Genomic DNA, 15,744 nt, shown 5'->3' with positions numbered 1-15,744 from the left:
ATAATGTTGGTGGCAAAGCCAGGTACAGATAAACTAAGGTTTTAGGACTAGACCTCACTGCCTCTCATGAAAGGTACAGAAGAAAGGCAAGGCAGAAAAAGCAATTTTCAAGACTACCTTTCTTCAACTCCCTTTATTCTTCACCTGGGCCATACCAGTTGCCAATACCTTTCACTTCCTGTCCACGAGCTATCTTTACTGCTGTTTTCCAAAGACCACTAGTAGTTTGTGTCTGTCTTCTCTAATTTGTTTCCTTGCTTCTTAGAAAATGGCCCTGTGATGAGTTATGTTACACAATCTCTTTTGAAGAGGAAGTTCTAATACTTTAAACTGTCTGTACAAGAGAATTTGTGTTATTTCACAGGGCCAATTTTTAAAACACACAGAAATAACCTTTCTTCACAGAGATGCGAAACAGACCCACAAGTCTCAAAGTGGATTGAAACAGAATTATGACATCTACAAAACTGAGGTAAAACGTTAAAAAGAGGGAGGCTGAGTGTCTTCGAAAGGAGAACTCTACCTCCACCCAGATCTGCGACGCTCAGATTAGGGGTGTACACTTCTGGTGGGGGATCCAGCCCCAGTGCCTTTGAACAGCATTTACACTCTGGTCTTCTTTAGGAATGTACTTGGTACTTTACAAACTGCTCACAGTCCTCGTAGAAAAATACACACTGGCTTATTTGAGGCTCTACAGGATAAAAAATAAAATCATAAAAACCACAGCAGGACTGTTTCTCAGGAATTATTTAGTCCAACCTCCTTGTTTCTCTCCCAAGAATACCGAAACACATGATTAAAGTAACTTTCCACAGTCACAGAACTCGTGGGAGAAATTAGATTTTATTTTCATTACTACTTTCCATTCTTCTACAAAGTACTAAAATATAATCACTACTCAAGTAATTCCCAGCTATCATCACATGTTCTGGCATCATTTAGATGTACACTTGTGCAATGCACACAAGACTTAATAAACAAGCACAACTATAAACAGGTCACCTTAACATGACTTAGAAGGAAAAATAACACCCAAGATCACAACATGTGCCACCAGGTTCAAATTGTCTCATAGGGCAATCCCAAAAATCAGTTTGAAGCACTTACCCACTGTTCCAAAGTAAAATTCTATCTGACAGCATTTCTTGCTGGTTATTTAGAAATAAAATGGCTTTAAGTTCACAGTATTACGCCATATAACTACAATCTTGCCCTAAACACCAAGGGTTGTCTCTATTGTACTTTTTGCCCTATCTAGGTTTTCACTTAATAAGCCAAAAATAATAAAACCCTACGTGATAATTTGCCAAGCTTAGTAATAATAAATGTCAGAAAACAATACTTAACTATGCCTGTGTAGATTCTAGATTCATTAATCCAAATCAGACATGCATTCACAATTGGTATATTTATGTATTACACTTCTAAAAGGAGCTGTTTGTGTCCCCCCAAATGGTTATTCTCTGGCAAATCCAATACAAGTGATTAAAATGGGGAATTGCTGGAACTGGCAAAGTAACTTCATTTATGCCTGAGTAATAGAAACACCCAGGAAGGTGCACTTGAAAAATCATGTGAATTTCAATCATTTATAAAACATTCCCTGTTTTAACTAATAGTGGTTCTTCTCCCTGTTGCATTTCTTTTTCCCCCCGAGTCTGCTGCGTATCTGAACACCACAAACTTCACTCTCTAACCAAGAGGAAAGATGTTAACCTTGACATTTTATGGTCACTCTTTGAAAACGGTAAACAAACTGTTTTAGTTCTGCTTTTTAATTAAAGGGATCATTGTTCCCACCGCTACCACCAAGTGACGATGAGAAATTAGTCAGAGGCTCCCTAATAATAGACATATAAGAATCATCCTGTGAGGAAATGTAGAGAAGACTATTGCATTACAAAACCCTGAGTCATCACCCAGTTCACTCAGCAGATTTGGGTAAACACTGGATAGGTGGCATGTCTTAAGTATTCATCCATCCATACCCCTACGCATGAACATACAATGTTACCACATTTTATGTAACGAACCAAACGAGACAGGCAAAATTTTTTTTAAAAAGTTTTTCTGACACAGGGAAGATGTCCATCTAGCAAATAAAATCTCTATCCTTCCCCCCACAACTGTATTTTACTCATTTCTCCAATTACAGTTCGCAGCTAAAAAAAAAAAGTAATAAAAGAACATAACTCCTGAAACTGATGTAGGTAATCGACAGTTATCTCAGCAACTCAAAAAGTAACAAACCCAATACTAATAACGCCCAGGACAACCTGACAGTTCTCCTCTCTTTTGCGTAGTATTGTACATTTCCAAACAGAAGTAACATACACTTTTCCCGGTTCTAAGACTCAACCTTCTCAACCTTACTGTCTAGTATGCAGCCTAAGTGTGCGCTGAGGGCTGATTTTAAAGCAATCTTTTCAATCAAATTCACAAAGACCGAGCAGGCCCAAAAAAGTAGAACCTGCAAGCTCCCTACGGCCTCCTTCCCATTCAGAAAAAGTTACTACAAGCGAATTGAGGGCTATTTAGAGTCGGGGATCGTATGGGGAAGAAAGCACTGGAGGAACTAGGAGAAATCAAGAGTTGCTCCGCCGAAATCGACTCCTTTCTGCTCCCCTTCCCACAGGGGCAAAGATCCAAGAAGGACCCTTGGGGGACTGCACATCTCTCTCCCTCGGGGCCCGGCAGGTCGGGAGACAACAACCCAAACCCTGGGGAAAAGCAGCAACGGCGGACGTAGAGGACTGGGAGGACCGAGGAGGTCCCGTAGGAAAGTGGCTGGGAGGAGGCTTGAGGGCTTCCGAAGCTTCTGTTGCGACCCTGGGACAACTGCACCGGCTCGACACGGTCAGAGTTGAGGGTCCAGCCATCAGGGGCGGACAAAGAGCCGCCCCCGCCCCCGAACGCCGTCTCTTGGAGCCTTTGCCCCAGACCCATCCTGCAGGCCCGGTCACACTTACGTGGAGAGTTTCCTGGTCCAGAAGAGGCCCCCGGGCCACAGCTCCTGGAGCTGCACGGCCCGGCCCAGGTTCCTTTTGATCTGGGCCAGCTGCAGGTCGGACTCGGCGTCCAGCCGCTCAGCGTAGGGCAGCAGCTTGTTGTAGACGATCTCCTTCTGCGGGACGAAGGCCCGAGGGCCCGGCCCGGGACACCCGCCTGGCTCCGGGGGATCCCCGCCGCCCGCCCGCTCGGCCGGCTCCATGAGCCCAGGGACACCCCTCCACCCCCTCCCACCCTAACCCTCCCCGGCCCCCACCCCTCTCCGGGCTCCGCCTCCTCTGCGTCGTCGTCGCCTTGCGGCCGCCGGCGGCCCGTCGCTCTCGGCCCGACAGCTGGGCCCCCTCCCCTGGCCGGCTCGCTCTTAGTCCCGCGCGATCCCCAATTCGTTGGCGGCGGCAGCGGCCGCTCCGCCTGCCCCGCACCGGCTCGCCTGATGACGCTGCAGCCGCCGGGCCCGGAGGTTCCGGACAGGCCTCAAGTCACTTCCGGGGCGGGGCGCGGCGGGGCGGGGCGCGGCGACGGCGTCGGAGGAGGTGGTGGCGGCGGGGGCGGGAGCCCGGGGGGCCTCGCATTTGTCGCCGTGGGCCGGGCTCGGAGCCCCCACTCTCGGGCCTGACCCGCCGAACGCGAGGCTGCCCCACCGGAAACACGAGGCCGAATTCCAAGCTATTGTCCTTCCTTGGCTGGTGTTGGGCGCTCCTGGCGTCTGCCTCTCGAGGGCCCTTAGTCGCCGTTGCCTTCGGCAGGGCAGTCGGCCTAGTTCCCCACACCGCGTGTATGGAAAAACCTAGGTACCCTGTATCCATCCCTCTTGTTATTTATAGATTTCTCTTTTTTTTTTTTTTTTTTTTTACTCTGTCCCTTTTAAGCCCTCATCTTTCTGGTATTCTCCTGGCTGCCCTCATTCCAAAGAAGGAAATAGTTATTCTTTCAACAAATATTAATTGCACCACTATTCTGTGTGTCAGACTCCTTTGCACTTGAGATGGAAAGTTAAAGAGCACCAAGTTTCTGCCCTCCGGGCATTTACAGTCAGAGCTGTAGACTAGGGAATGGGCAATTACAAAACAACACTCTTAATTGCTAGATAAGTACAGGATGCCTGCCTTGGGAATAGCTAAAGAGTTCAAACTGGAGGGGTGTCAAGTGGTTTCCTAGAAGTGATACATAAATTGAGTTTAAAGGCTTAAGTGCTGAGTTGATTAGAAAAAGGAGAAGAGAAAGTATATTTCACCTGAGGGAACAGCACAGAGGCTGCAAGCATGCACGCTAGGAGTTCAAAAAGTTAAGGATGGCTGAAGGTGGTTTGCAAGAGAAGGGAGTGGAGAATTGAGACAGAAGGAAGTGTTAGGATGTTTTCAGAGTTTTATCTTAAAAGCAACAAGAAACTCCGAAAGATTTTAAGCGTAAGAGTGGCACGATATAATTTACATTTTTGAAGAACCACTCTGGCTGTGTGGTTCTAATCCATTTCTAAAAATGGATTAGAACAGACAATACTGGACAATAGAGGACCCCTTAAGGAAATGTGACATAACAATGGTCTAGAGGTCAGTTGAAATGATTGAGAGCTATTTAAGCAAGTAGAATGGCCTGGGCTTAATCCTAAAAGTGAAAAGAGGGAAGAGACAGGATGATGTCAGATTTCTGGTTTCGGAAGCTGGGTAAGTAGTGGAACCTTTTCTGACTTGAAAACAGCAGAAACAACTTTAAAGGCAGAATGCCTAAGGGATAGGTAAGTATTAATATTTCGATGTATGAATGAGGAGGGTGATCTAAATGGGGATATGGATTAACCTATATGTGGATCGGAGGGAATGAGATACAGAGTATTGTTAACGAATAAACTAAGGCATATTAAAATTTTGAAGAGTTTGTTGGAGCAAGAATCTATTCCAACTGGGCAGCACCAAACCTGGAGTGGTTAAGAGTGCTCCACTGACTGGAGCCAGAAGACTTTTACTATAGAGAAGGTGTGGAAGCAAAGAAAGGAATCTGTTTGATTGGCTGTAGCTTCAAGCCTAGTTGGCTACTTGTGATTGGTTGTCCTTAGCGGTTAGATTTCATAACCTTGAGGCATTTACACTTAAATTTTGGTTTGCTGAAGTAGGCTGCCAAGGCATTAGCTACCACCTCAGACTAAGGGTCTCCTGTTTAATTAATTTAGCGATATGAAAAAAATAGGGCCCTTGACCAAACTCTGAGGAACCCCATGTTTGAAGCTGGACAGAGAAAGAGGAGAGAGACCAAAGAATACTCACAAGAAGCAGTCAGAGAGGTCGGAGACATTCTAGGAAAGTGGGCATTCCTAAAAACTGTTTCAGATGGAGGAAGTGATCACCTATACAGAAGGTGGCTGACAGGTCAACTGAGACCTGAGAAGGGATCTTTGCAGTGACTGATAAAGCAGATAAGAACAGTTTCAGTGGAGTGTGGGAGTAGAAACTAGATTACAATGACAAAGGACAAACAGGAAATAAATAGAGGCAGCAAATGTGAACTACCATTTCATAAAATTTTGTGTGGGAAGAGCAGGAGAGAGATGAGGTAGCTGGAATAAAAAGGAATTTTTGAAGATGGGATATATTTAAATCTGTTTAAATATTGATGAGAAGGAGCCAATGGGGAGAGAGGTTGAAGATATGAGTGTGGGGGTGAGGATGACAGTGGAAGAGAAGGTGGAGTCATTGGTCCTTAGAAGTAAACAAGATTGCTCCCATTGTCAGAAGGAAAAAGTAGGGGGATAGATGCAAATGCAGAAAGGTTTTGTAGATTTGTTGGCCAGAAGTTGGAGAAGTTCTTTTTGATGATTACTGTTTTTGTTTTTCTGTGAAGGAAGAGAATGAGAATGATGGGAGGAAGGGATGGGTAGATTTGAGGAGATTGGGAAAGGTTTAAAGTAGTCTCAAAATTCAGAAAACTGATTAGAGAAATAGTAGAATTGCTTGGCACTTAATGCTGGAAGCATGAATTCACTATCGTCTCTCTGCACAATTTAGTGATTTTTTTTCTCCAATAATGTTTAGCAGCCCAGGAATGTATACATACAAGCTGGTATGATAAAATGACAAAGGAGCAAGGGAAGGTTCTGTATGATGGTGGTGGTGATAGTAGTGGTGTTAGTTACCATTTGCTGAGCACTTCTCTCAGCCAGTGCTTTACCTACATTATCTCATTGAATTTTCTTCTCTAAATATCGATCATTGAGTTAAGAATGTTTGAAAGAGTGCCTAACTTGGTTGAAATTGTAGGGGAAGAAAATAATTTTCTTCCCTACTCTTCTAAGTTCTTCTGGCTGGTCTAATAATCAAGTTGAAGAGACAGATTAATAGGAGAAAATAACTAAATTTATTAAGTATGTACATACAGAGTTCCATAAGAACATGAGACCCATGGACAAATCTGACAGTTGAGGTTTATATGCCATTTTGGACTAAGGAGAAGGGGTATGGTTGTGGTGGGGCGGGTGGGGCGGGTGGCAGTTTGGGGCTTCAAAGGCAAAAAAGGCAATTCACATGGAGATGGGAAAGCAAATGTTTGGTGAACAGATGTTTGTTGACCCATTTTAACAATAAACCACAAAGAAGACTTTGATCAAAGGCTTTCCTTCCTGTTTATCACACTTAATTCATATTAAACTGTAGTTATCTGTAATAATAGCTCCCTTACTGGAGCAGGTTCTCCCTCTATCTAAAATTTTTTAGGCAGTTAGGGGGAAGGTCAAAGGTTCTCCTGGAGTCTTTTGTTTCTTAAACAATAACCAGCTTAAAATAATCAACATCCCAACAAGGCATATTTTGGTGTGGCAAACTCTGCTCCCCTTAAAGTCAAAGTGAAGACGGAAGAGGACCTATAAGCAGAGAATAGAGAGATCAAGGGACTCGGGCCCTGAAGTGGTGCAGCACAATATGAAAGGATTAGCCTGGGCAAGGGATCTGGAAGAACTGAAATGTTGGATTTACAACTTCAAAGAAGCAGTTCCAGGTGATGTCAAGTTTCCTGGGAGTGGATTTCTGAACTGGAAAAGTCAAAAGAATTGTTGGAGCAAAAGAGATAAAGTCTTTCTGTTATTTTATGTGAAGTTTAATAGAAAACACTATTAAAACCCCATCAGGTGAGAAAGTTGGTCGACCTTAAGTTGTTCTGGGATACGCAGTCTACTCATCCCTGAAGACAGTTAACCCCAAGTCTGGGTCAGTTTTCTCCTCAGAACAACTCCCAAGCATTTTTTTTTTTTTAAATCTCTTAGAACTCAGGATACTCTGCCAAAGGATATTAAAGCACATGATCCTTTTAGTCAGACCCTGAGGGAGACATTGGCTTCTTATTAGGCTCTTGGAGGAAACGAACTGTAATCATCCTTCTTGGAAGACCCTGAAAGTACAATAGCCCTTCATGGAAAATATTCTAAAGAGAGAGATTTCTTCTCAAGCTGGAAGAATTGGCAGGGATAATTATCAATCAAATATTTATGTCTTTGATATAGTTATTGGCCCACTACTTGGTAATCCACTTATTAGCAGTGAACAAAAATGACAGTTTCCTGCCTTCTCCTGCCTTAGTTTTTCTATATGTGATGCATTTGGGACTGGGGCTGTATTGACAAGTGTATGAATCTCTGTTGCCAGAGCATAATCTTTAAAAATATTTAAAAGCATAATCTTTAAAAATTAGTCATCCTAATGTAATCAAGTATTCAGACTCTTGCTGTTACAGTCATTAAAAACACCAGAATATTGGATCTGATAAATGACTTTTTTTCTTCTTCCTATACGATTTTTACGTTTTTAATATTTCATCCAAAAATCCTTTTTATCTATTTATAGTATCCACTTCATTTGACCTAAAGTGTATGTTCAATTTTTAACAAGCAGGAAATCACAGCTAAAGGAATGAATTTTTTATTATTTTACTGTTTTTTTTCTCTGTTAGGCATTTTTGTGTTAGGCATTTTTGCTATTTTACTGCAGTGTAACTAGATGTGTGCTTCTTTGCATTAATCTTGAAGGGAATATGTATTTCTCGAATCAAAAAATTCATATCATTCATCAGTTATGCAAAATTTTCATCCATTATCATGATTTTTTTGTTCTCCTCTCCTGGTAGAATTCCCATTAGACATGTGTTATACCTTCTCTGTCTAATCTCCATATTTGTTATATTTTCTAAGTCTTTATCTCTCTACCTCATTCTGAATAACTTTACAAGATCTATCATTTCTAGTTCTGAGAATTCTTTATTCATCTGTATATGATCTGCTCTTTAACTTATCCATTGATCTTCTAATTCCAAGGGTTATATTTTTTTATTTTAGGTGCTATTTAGTACTTTGATAAATATGCCCATCCTATTTATCATTGAGTTTTGTTCTTTATGGTTCCAATGGCTTCTTTAATCATTTTAGAAATACTTATTTACTTCAGATAATCGTATTTTGACATGCTTTCTATTATCTCCAATTCTTAGGGGTGCTATGTGTTTGCTGACTTTTGTTCATGGTGGATCATTTATTTGCGTTTTATAATTCTTGATATTATGAAGGCATCTTCAGATAGCTTTTTCTCTGTCGGAATCCCATGTGACCCAGAGCAACTTTTTTTGTTTGCTTGCAGTTCTGCAGAAGTATCACAGACCCAGTACCAATCAATAGTTATGTTCATTTTTCATCTAGTGTAAATTTGGATTTTTATCCTATGCATGTTTCAGGCCTGGAAATTGAACCCTTGGAGAGTTCTGTTTTTATGCAGTATTTCACTTCCAACTCCCTTAGGTCGAAGGCTTCAACTTCTGTACCTGAGTAGGTATTAAAACCTAACTTGCTTGCTGTTTCCAGATCCAATAGCTCTGCCCCAGTGTTGATGCAGAGTTAACTCACAAACTTATCACTCTGGCTTTCCTTTCTCTTTGTTTCTGGCATTTGGAGATTTTCCTTTTTCTCTGTGTGAGGTCATCTGTGGTTATAGGTTGCTGTTATGTTTATGCATCATTCCTGTATAAGAGGGTGTCAGCGTTTACTCAGGCTGCCATGCCACTGGACCTGGAAGACCCTTAAGTAATGAACTTCTAACTCTAAAATATTAGACCTCATTGGGATCAAAAGAGAGTAATTGTAGTCTGTTAAGAGTTTTTTTGGGGTTTTTAAGCACCCTTATATCACATAGGTGGCCATTGGTGATACCTAGCCACCAAGCTATACTTATTTAATGACTTAAAAAATATTATTTTATTACTTTAAAAACACCTATTTGCTGTTTTAAGGGAAAAACGTCTTTTTCAGCACCACTGAAACTCTTTGTATTTCTTTTTTGACAAGCTGTGAATAATGTAGGAGGTCACAGCTTCCCTCATAATCAAATGTAGTAAAGACATGTATTGTAGTTTTCAATGTTAGTTGGAGAAGTTAACAATAGAGTCAGTGGAGAGATAATAACCAATGCACAAAGAGGATGTACATTCTTTCCACCTACCCCCAGTTTTTATATGTATAAAAAGAATAGGCCTTTCTCAAAGACAGAGAATAGAATTGTCTGCATGAATAATTTTTTTTTAATTTTTTTTTTATCATCATACATTTCACTTCTTTTTTTTTTTCTCTCCTTTCTTCCACCTCCCCCCTCCCACCCCCACTCTGGTTCAAGCCATTGTTTCTCAGTCTAGTTGTGTAGGACACAGCTCCCTGGCCCATGCTGGTATTATGAGCCTACGCTCCCCTGGCTGAGGCAGTCAGTCACCGGTCATCTGCTCTCGACAGCTGCCGGCTGCTCACAGCAGCCCAGCTCCAGGGAGAGCTGTTATTCACAATCTTATTTATAGAGGGTGCAGCTCACTGGCCCATGTGAGAATCGAACCTGCAACCTCAGCATTGGGAGCACGTGCTCTAACCACCTGAGCCAGCCAGCAGGACCCCTGCATGAATAATCTGAATAGCTAGCAAGACACTCACACTTTATCTGATGCTTGAAATGCTACCCTTTGAAATTTGTTTCTTTGTACTAACCAGAATCTCTTCCAAAATTTACAGATTCGTAAGAGAAGTAATATATCAAACCCCTAATTCTCCACAGTGAATTATATATTCATTAATGCAATAAACTGCCTTCTGAATGCCAAGTTTGAGATCATAAAATGAATGACACAGTACTTGTCCTCAAGGAGTTCACTGTCTAGTGAACTGACAGACAAGTAAACAGATAAATTAAAATTGTAACTGTCAACTGGAAACTTCCTACTTCTTAGGATCTCTAGATAAAAGTGCGGCAGGTCCTCAATGTCATTAGTTATAATGTTGATGAGATGCCACAGGAACTTGTAATTCTTGTTTACATCAAGTAGCCTACGGTAAAATTGGTTTTCTCATACATTGGTTCACTTAAAGGCAGAACCTATCGACGGCATTAAGTGAGGGCTTTACTGTAATTCAAACTCCCTTCCACAGCCTGAAAAAAATCAATACCTCATCCAATAGTTCTGTCATTTTTGGAGGATGGGAGCTTATGTTTTTATGGTCGCTCTCAGCTCTAAACTTTCGCTTCTCCTAAACTAGTTCTGTCGAGTCATCATCTTACTGTGAGGCTTCTGTTGTTCCTGTTCCAATACTGTTTTAATACATACATGGAACCTGGCTTTTCCCCCCTTAATTTACACAGTTTCCATACAACAACACATTCACGCAAGGTTTTGTATGTGTGTGTAAATAAAATGTAAACCGGTTGAAGGTGAGAACAGATTTATATACTAGAAGGACAAACAACTTCAACATAAAATATTTTTCTAAAAGATCCGTTTCTGTGTAGTTCCTGATATTATGGAACTCACTGTCTAGTGGAACAGGCAGGCACCAACAACTCATTCTACAGGTATTTAATTATAATTTCATTAAATCTTTTAACAGAATAAAGAGTGCTCTGATTGTGTAGCACAGGGGGACCTGGCCTAAACTGGGAGGCCTAGAAAGATTTTTTTTTTTTTTTTTTTTGAGGAAATAGCATTTGATGAATAAGGTGTTGAGAAGGATAATTAGGAATGCTCCAGCTAGGAAAACAGTATGAGTAGAGGCTTGAGGTGGGGGAAGAACTTGGCTTGTCTTGAGAAACTCAGAAAGATCAGTGTGCTCAGGGAGGGAAGGTAAGAGTTGCAGATAAGGCTTAGAAGGTAAGCAGAGTTAGATCATGTAGTGTCTTGTAAGTAGGGTTAAGAATTTCAAATTTTATCCTATAAGCTATTTCAGATTTATAAATACAGTGCTGTGGGCAGTAACCAAATACTTGGGAGAAGCTGAGGGGATGACATTAGGGTCTTGAAGTCAAGTGGATATGTATAGCCCAGGCAGAGGCCTCAGTATGTAGAAAGCCCTGGAGTTTTCAGTGACCCAAGTATGCCAGGGAACAATGAGTGGAGTGTGGTAAGAGCTCAGAAAGTGTGGCTATTGGTAAGAGAAGAGACAAGAAGGTAAGCTGAGACCAGTTTACAGATAGTTATATATGGCTTCCTAAGGTGTTTGGGCTTTACCTGTAAACACTGAGGCAGGGGCATGGCGTGAAGAGCCTTGTAGTTTAGAAAGATATCTCTGGACATTGTTGTCACAAAAATAACCAGTACATTGAAGGGGAAACCAGTAGTGAACAGTGAAGTGCTTTAGAGGTAAATGATGAAGGCTGAAAAAAATGCCTTGGTAGTTGGCAGTTAGGAACTAGAGCTAATTTAAACTTGACCCCAAAACTGAGTGAGGAAATTACAGGCTAATCCCATTTGAACATACGGCAAAACTCTTACCAAAACAAACAGAAAAAAACTAGTAAGTTGAATCTAGTATTAGAAAATCTACCAATAAAATTCAATACATTAATGCAGAAAAACCAACATTTTTGACAAATGTTGCAGAATAAAGGCAGAAAAAGTATTCAATGCAATTCACTTCGTGATAACAATTTTTATGAAATTAGAAAACAAAAAAGGAACTTCTTTAAACCCTGATAAAATTTCAATCAATCTCTATACGTAACAGTGACACTTTGGAAGCCAACCTATTGAAATCAGAAACAAGACAAGAATGGTAGCTGTATCAGTCGCTTGTTCCAGGTTGTGCTGCATTAGTAAACAATCCCAAAATCTCAGTGGCTTAAGATTGACTACATTCCCTCTGAGGTCAAGACAGGGCCCTGCTCCACACTGTCTTCACTTCAGGATCCAATCTGGTAGAGTGGCCACTATCTATAGGATAGAACAAAAATGGATATATATATATTCACCCAAAGAAATTTACTTAAATATTCATAGCAGCACTATCCAGGAGTCCCAAACAGAGGAACTACCCAAATACCTATCAATAGTAGAATACATAACTTGTGACATATTGCACAATGAGATACTACATAACAATGAGAATGAAAAACACACAAATACATGCAACAATATGGGTGGATCTCAACAACATAATGTTGGAGCAAAAGTAGACACAAAAGAGCGTATCGAGATGATTCTGTTTATATAAGCCATAACAGGCCAAACTAATCTGTGGTATTAGAAGTCCAAATACTGGTTACCTTGAGGATAAGGTGCAAAATGGAAGGTGCTCTGAAAGGGGCTTCTGGGATGCTGGTTATGTTCTGTTTTTTCATCTGGGAGCTGGTTACATGGGTGTGTTTAGAAGGTTAAAATTCATTGAGCTATATACTTATGATATGTGCCCTTTAATATATGTGTATTGTATGCAAAGTTAAAACAAAAGGCAGAAGTTTCAGGCTTCTTTAGAAAGTGAAGGCTGCTAATTGCCATTTAGCCTAGAGAACAAGGTACAGTACGTCCTTCCTCTTCCTGTTTACAGCCACTTCATTTTGGACCTCTGGACAGTCAGTGGTGGACACAAAACATTTGCTATGGGGGAAACCCTCATCCCCATCTGTAGAAAGTGGGCTGCCTTTCTGGACTCAGAACATGAATAATCAGTTTTTCAGTTGTTGCTTTTAGTTTTTTAAGTTAGTTTTTTTTTTTTTTTTTTTTTTTTTTGAGGTAATTACAGATCCACATGTTGGTACAGAAACAATACAGAAATGCCTTGTACTCTTTACCCAGTTTCCCAAAATTGGTATCCTCTGTAGTCCAATATTATAATCCAAATATTTATATTATACAGTCAAGAACATTTCCATCACCACAGGGACCCCTCCCATTGCCCTTTACAGTCACATCACTTTCCTGATGCCTCCCATGTCTCTAACCCCTGGAAATTACTAATCTGTCCTCTATTTCTACATGTTTTTTCATTTCAAGACTGTTATGTGAATGAAATCATATAGAATGTAACCTTTAGAGCTTGGCTCTTTTCTCTTACCATAATTCCCTAGAGATTCATCCAAGTTGTTGCATGCACCAATAGTTTATTCCCCTTTATTGCTGAATAACATTCTACAGTACGGCTGTACCATAGTTTAACCATTCACCTGTTGCAGGACATCTGGGTTGTTTTTGGCTATTCCAAATAAAGCTGCTATGAACATTCATCTGTAGGTTTTTGTGTGAACATAAGTTTTAATTTCTCTGGGATAAATGCCCAGGAGTGCAACTGCCGGGTCATGCCAGGATACATGTTTAGTTTTATAAATAAATAAATTCCAAACTGTTTTCCAGAGTGGCTGTACCATTTTACATACCAGCAATGTATGAGTAATCCAGTTTCTCTGCATCTTGCCAACCTTTGGTATTGTCACTACTGTCTAACCATTCTGATAAGTATGGAGTTAATTTGCATTTCCCTAATGGCTAATGATGTTGACCATGTTTTCAGGAGCTTATTTGCCACCTGCATATCCTCTTTGGTGAAATGTATACTCATATTTTTTGCCTGCTTTCTAATTCGATTGCTTGTGTTTTGTTTTTTTGTTGTTCTTGTTTTATTAAGTTTTAAGAATTCTTTATATATTCCAGACACTGTTCCTTTGTCAGATATGTGGCTTGCACATATTTTCTCCTGGTTTGTAGCTTGTCTTTTTATCCTCTTAATAAGATCTTTTGTTCTAAAGTAAAAGATTTTAATTTTGATGAGGTCCAGTTTATCAATTTTTCCTTTTGTGGGTCAAACTTTTGATGTTAAATCTATGAACTCTACTTAGTTCTAGACTCAAAGATTTTTTTTTTCCCCTAAAAGTTTTATGTTTTGCTTTTAGGGCCATGATCCTTTTTGATTTAATTTTTGTATGAGATATGACATTTAGGTCAATGTTCATATTTTTGCCTATGAATGTCTGATTAATTCAGTTTTACTTTAACACCACTTGAAGACCACCAAGAGCCCCAAATGCAGTCATTTCATTTCATAGTCTTTACTCAAATATGCAGTGGAAAGGCATACACTGGCATCATTCATTCTTGATTCATTCACTGTAAGCGAATACATGAATGAAAAGACATATCTCTCAAGAGCAAAGAGTAGGTTTTATGCTTCTTTTATCTGACCAGAACCATGGAGGGTACAGAAGCGAAGAAGAAATTTCCTGGTGTGCCAAAAACCCTTAAGAAAAAGCAAAGGAATTTCGCAGAGCTGAAGATCAAGCACCTGAGATAGAAGTTTGCCCAAAATATGCTTTGAACGGCAAGAAGAAAGCTTATCTATGAAAATTTAGCTAAGCACTATCACAAAGAATATAGGCAGATGTACAGGACTGAGATTCGAGTGGCGAGGATGGCAAGAAAAGCTGGCAACTTCTATGTACCTGAGGTACCCAAATTGTCATTTGTCATCAGGATCAGAGGCATCCATGGTGTGAGCCCCAAGGTCCAAAAGGTGCTGTAGCTTCTTCACCTTCTCCAGATCTTCAATGGCATCTTTGTAAAGCTCAACAGGCTTTAATTAACATGCTGAGGACTGTGGAACCATATATTGCATGGGGGTACCCAAACCTGAAGTCAGTAAATGAACTGATCTACAAGCCTACTTATGGCAAAGTCAACAAAAAGCAAATTGCCCCGGCAGATAGCACATTGACATCACCTGAATAGAGGATCTGATTCCTGAGATCTGTGCTATTGGAAACACTTCAGAGAAGCAAACAACTTCCCGCAGCCTTCAAATTTTCTTCTCCACGAGGTAGAAAGAAGAAAAAGATCACCCATTTTGTAGAAGGTGGAGAGGCTGGCAACAGGGAATACCAGATCAACAGGGTTATTAGAAGGATGAATGAAGGTATTTACCATGGTTATTTCTCTAATCTGGTCAGTTAATGAACAGTGACCACTTTAAAAAAAAAAAAAGTAAGTTTTATGGACAGTTTTTAAGTCCATAATTACTAATACAAAGAATACATTTGACTAACTCTGCTAGAACATGATCCTACTAAAAATATACCTAATTTTCTTTATTCAGGAAATTTATAATAGTGGGCATCTATAATTGTTTTTGACTACTGAACATCTGGACCCACTCGCTAGATTTGGAAAATTTCCCATTATCTAGGTCTTAGTGAGAAGTAGGATCCTACCTCTAACTTCAAAAGCCTAAGGGGTTGCTACAGACAGATGGACCTAGAAGGTATTATGCTAAGTGAAATAGTAAGTCAGACTGAGAAAGACAAATACCGTATAATCTCATTTATATATGGAATCTAAAGAACAAAATAAACAAACAAAACAGAAACAGACTCATAGATACAAAATAGTTTCAGGTATACAGACATTTATATAATTTAAAAAGTGATTGCCCTTGTGGTGGCCGGATGGCTCAGTTGGTTAGAGTGCGGG

General features: G+C 40.3%; 1 protein-coding gene and 1 pseudogene across 1 annotated transcript in view; one reads left to right on the top strand and one right to left on the bottom strand.

The window, feature by feature from the left end:
• The window catches only part of PSME4 (proteasome activator subunit 4), an 87,760-nt gene extending 84,526 nt beyond the window's left edge, over positions 1-3,234 (bottom strand). Inside the window, exon 1 of the mRNA XM_019719483.3 lies at positions 2,973-3,234. Within this exon, the coding sequence (XP_019575042.3) occupies positions 2,973-3,214 (242 nt within the window). The 5' untranslated portion in view covers positions 3,215-3,234. The remainder of the gene's footprint in view (positions 1-2,972) is intronic.
• Positions 3,235-14,105: 10,871 nt separating this feature from the next.
• LOC109438902 (large ribosomal subunit protein uL30 pseudogene) lies at positions 14,106-15,415 on the top strand (annotated as a pseudogene).
• The last annotated feature ends 329 nt before the right edge of the window (positions 15,416-15,744 follow it).

This window comes from Rhinolophus sinicus, chromosome 2 (assembly GCF_057876585.1).
Source record: "Rhinolophus sinicus isolate RSI-liver-muscle chromosome 2, RSI-T2T, whole genome shotgun sequence".
NCBI classification, from domain to species: domain Eukaryota; kingdom Metazoa; phylum Chordata; class Mammalia; order Chiroptera; family Rhinolophidae; genus Rhinolophus; species Rhinolophus sinicus.
This window is presented reverse-complemented; position numbering and strand designations above follow the sequence as displayed.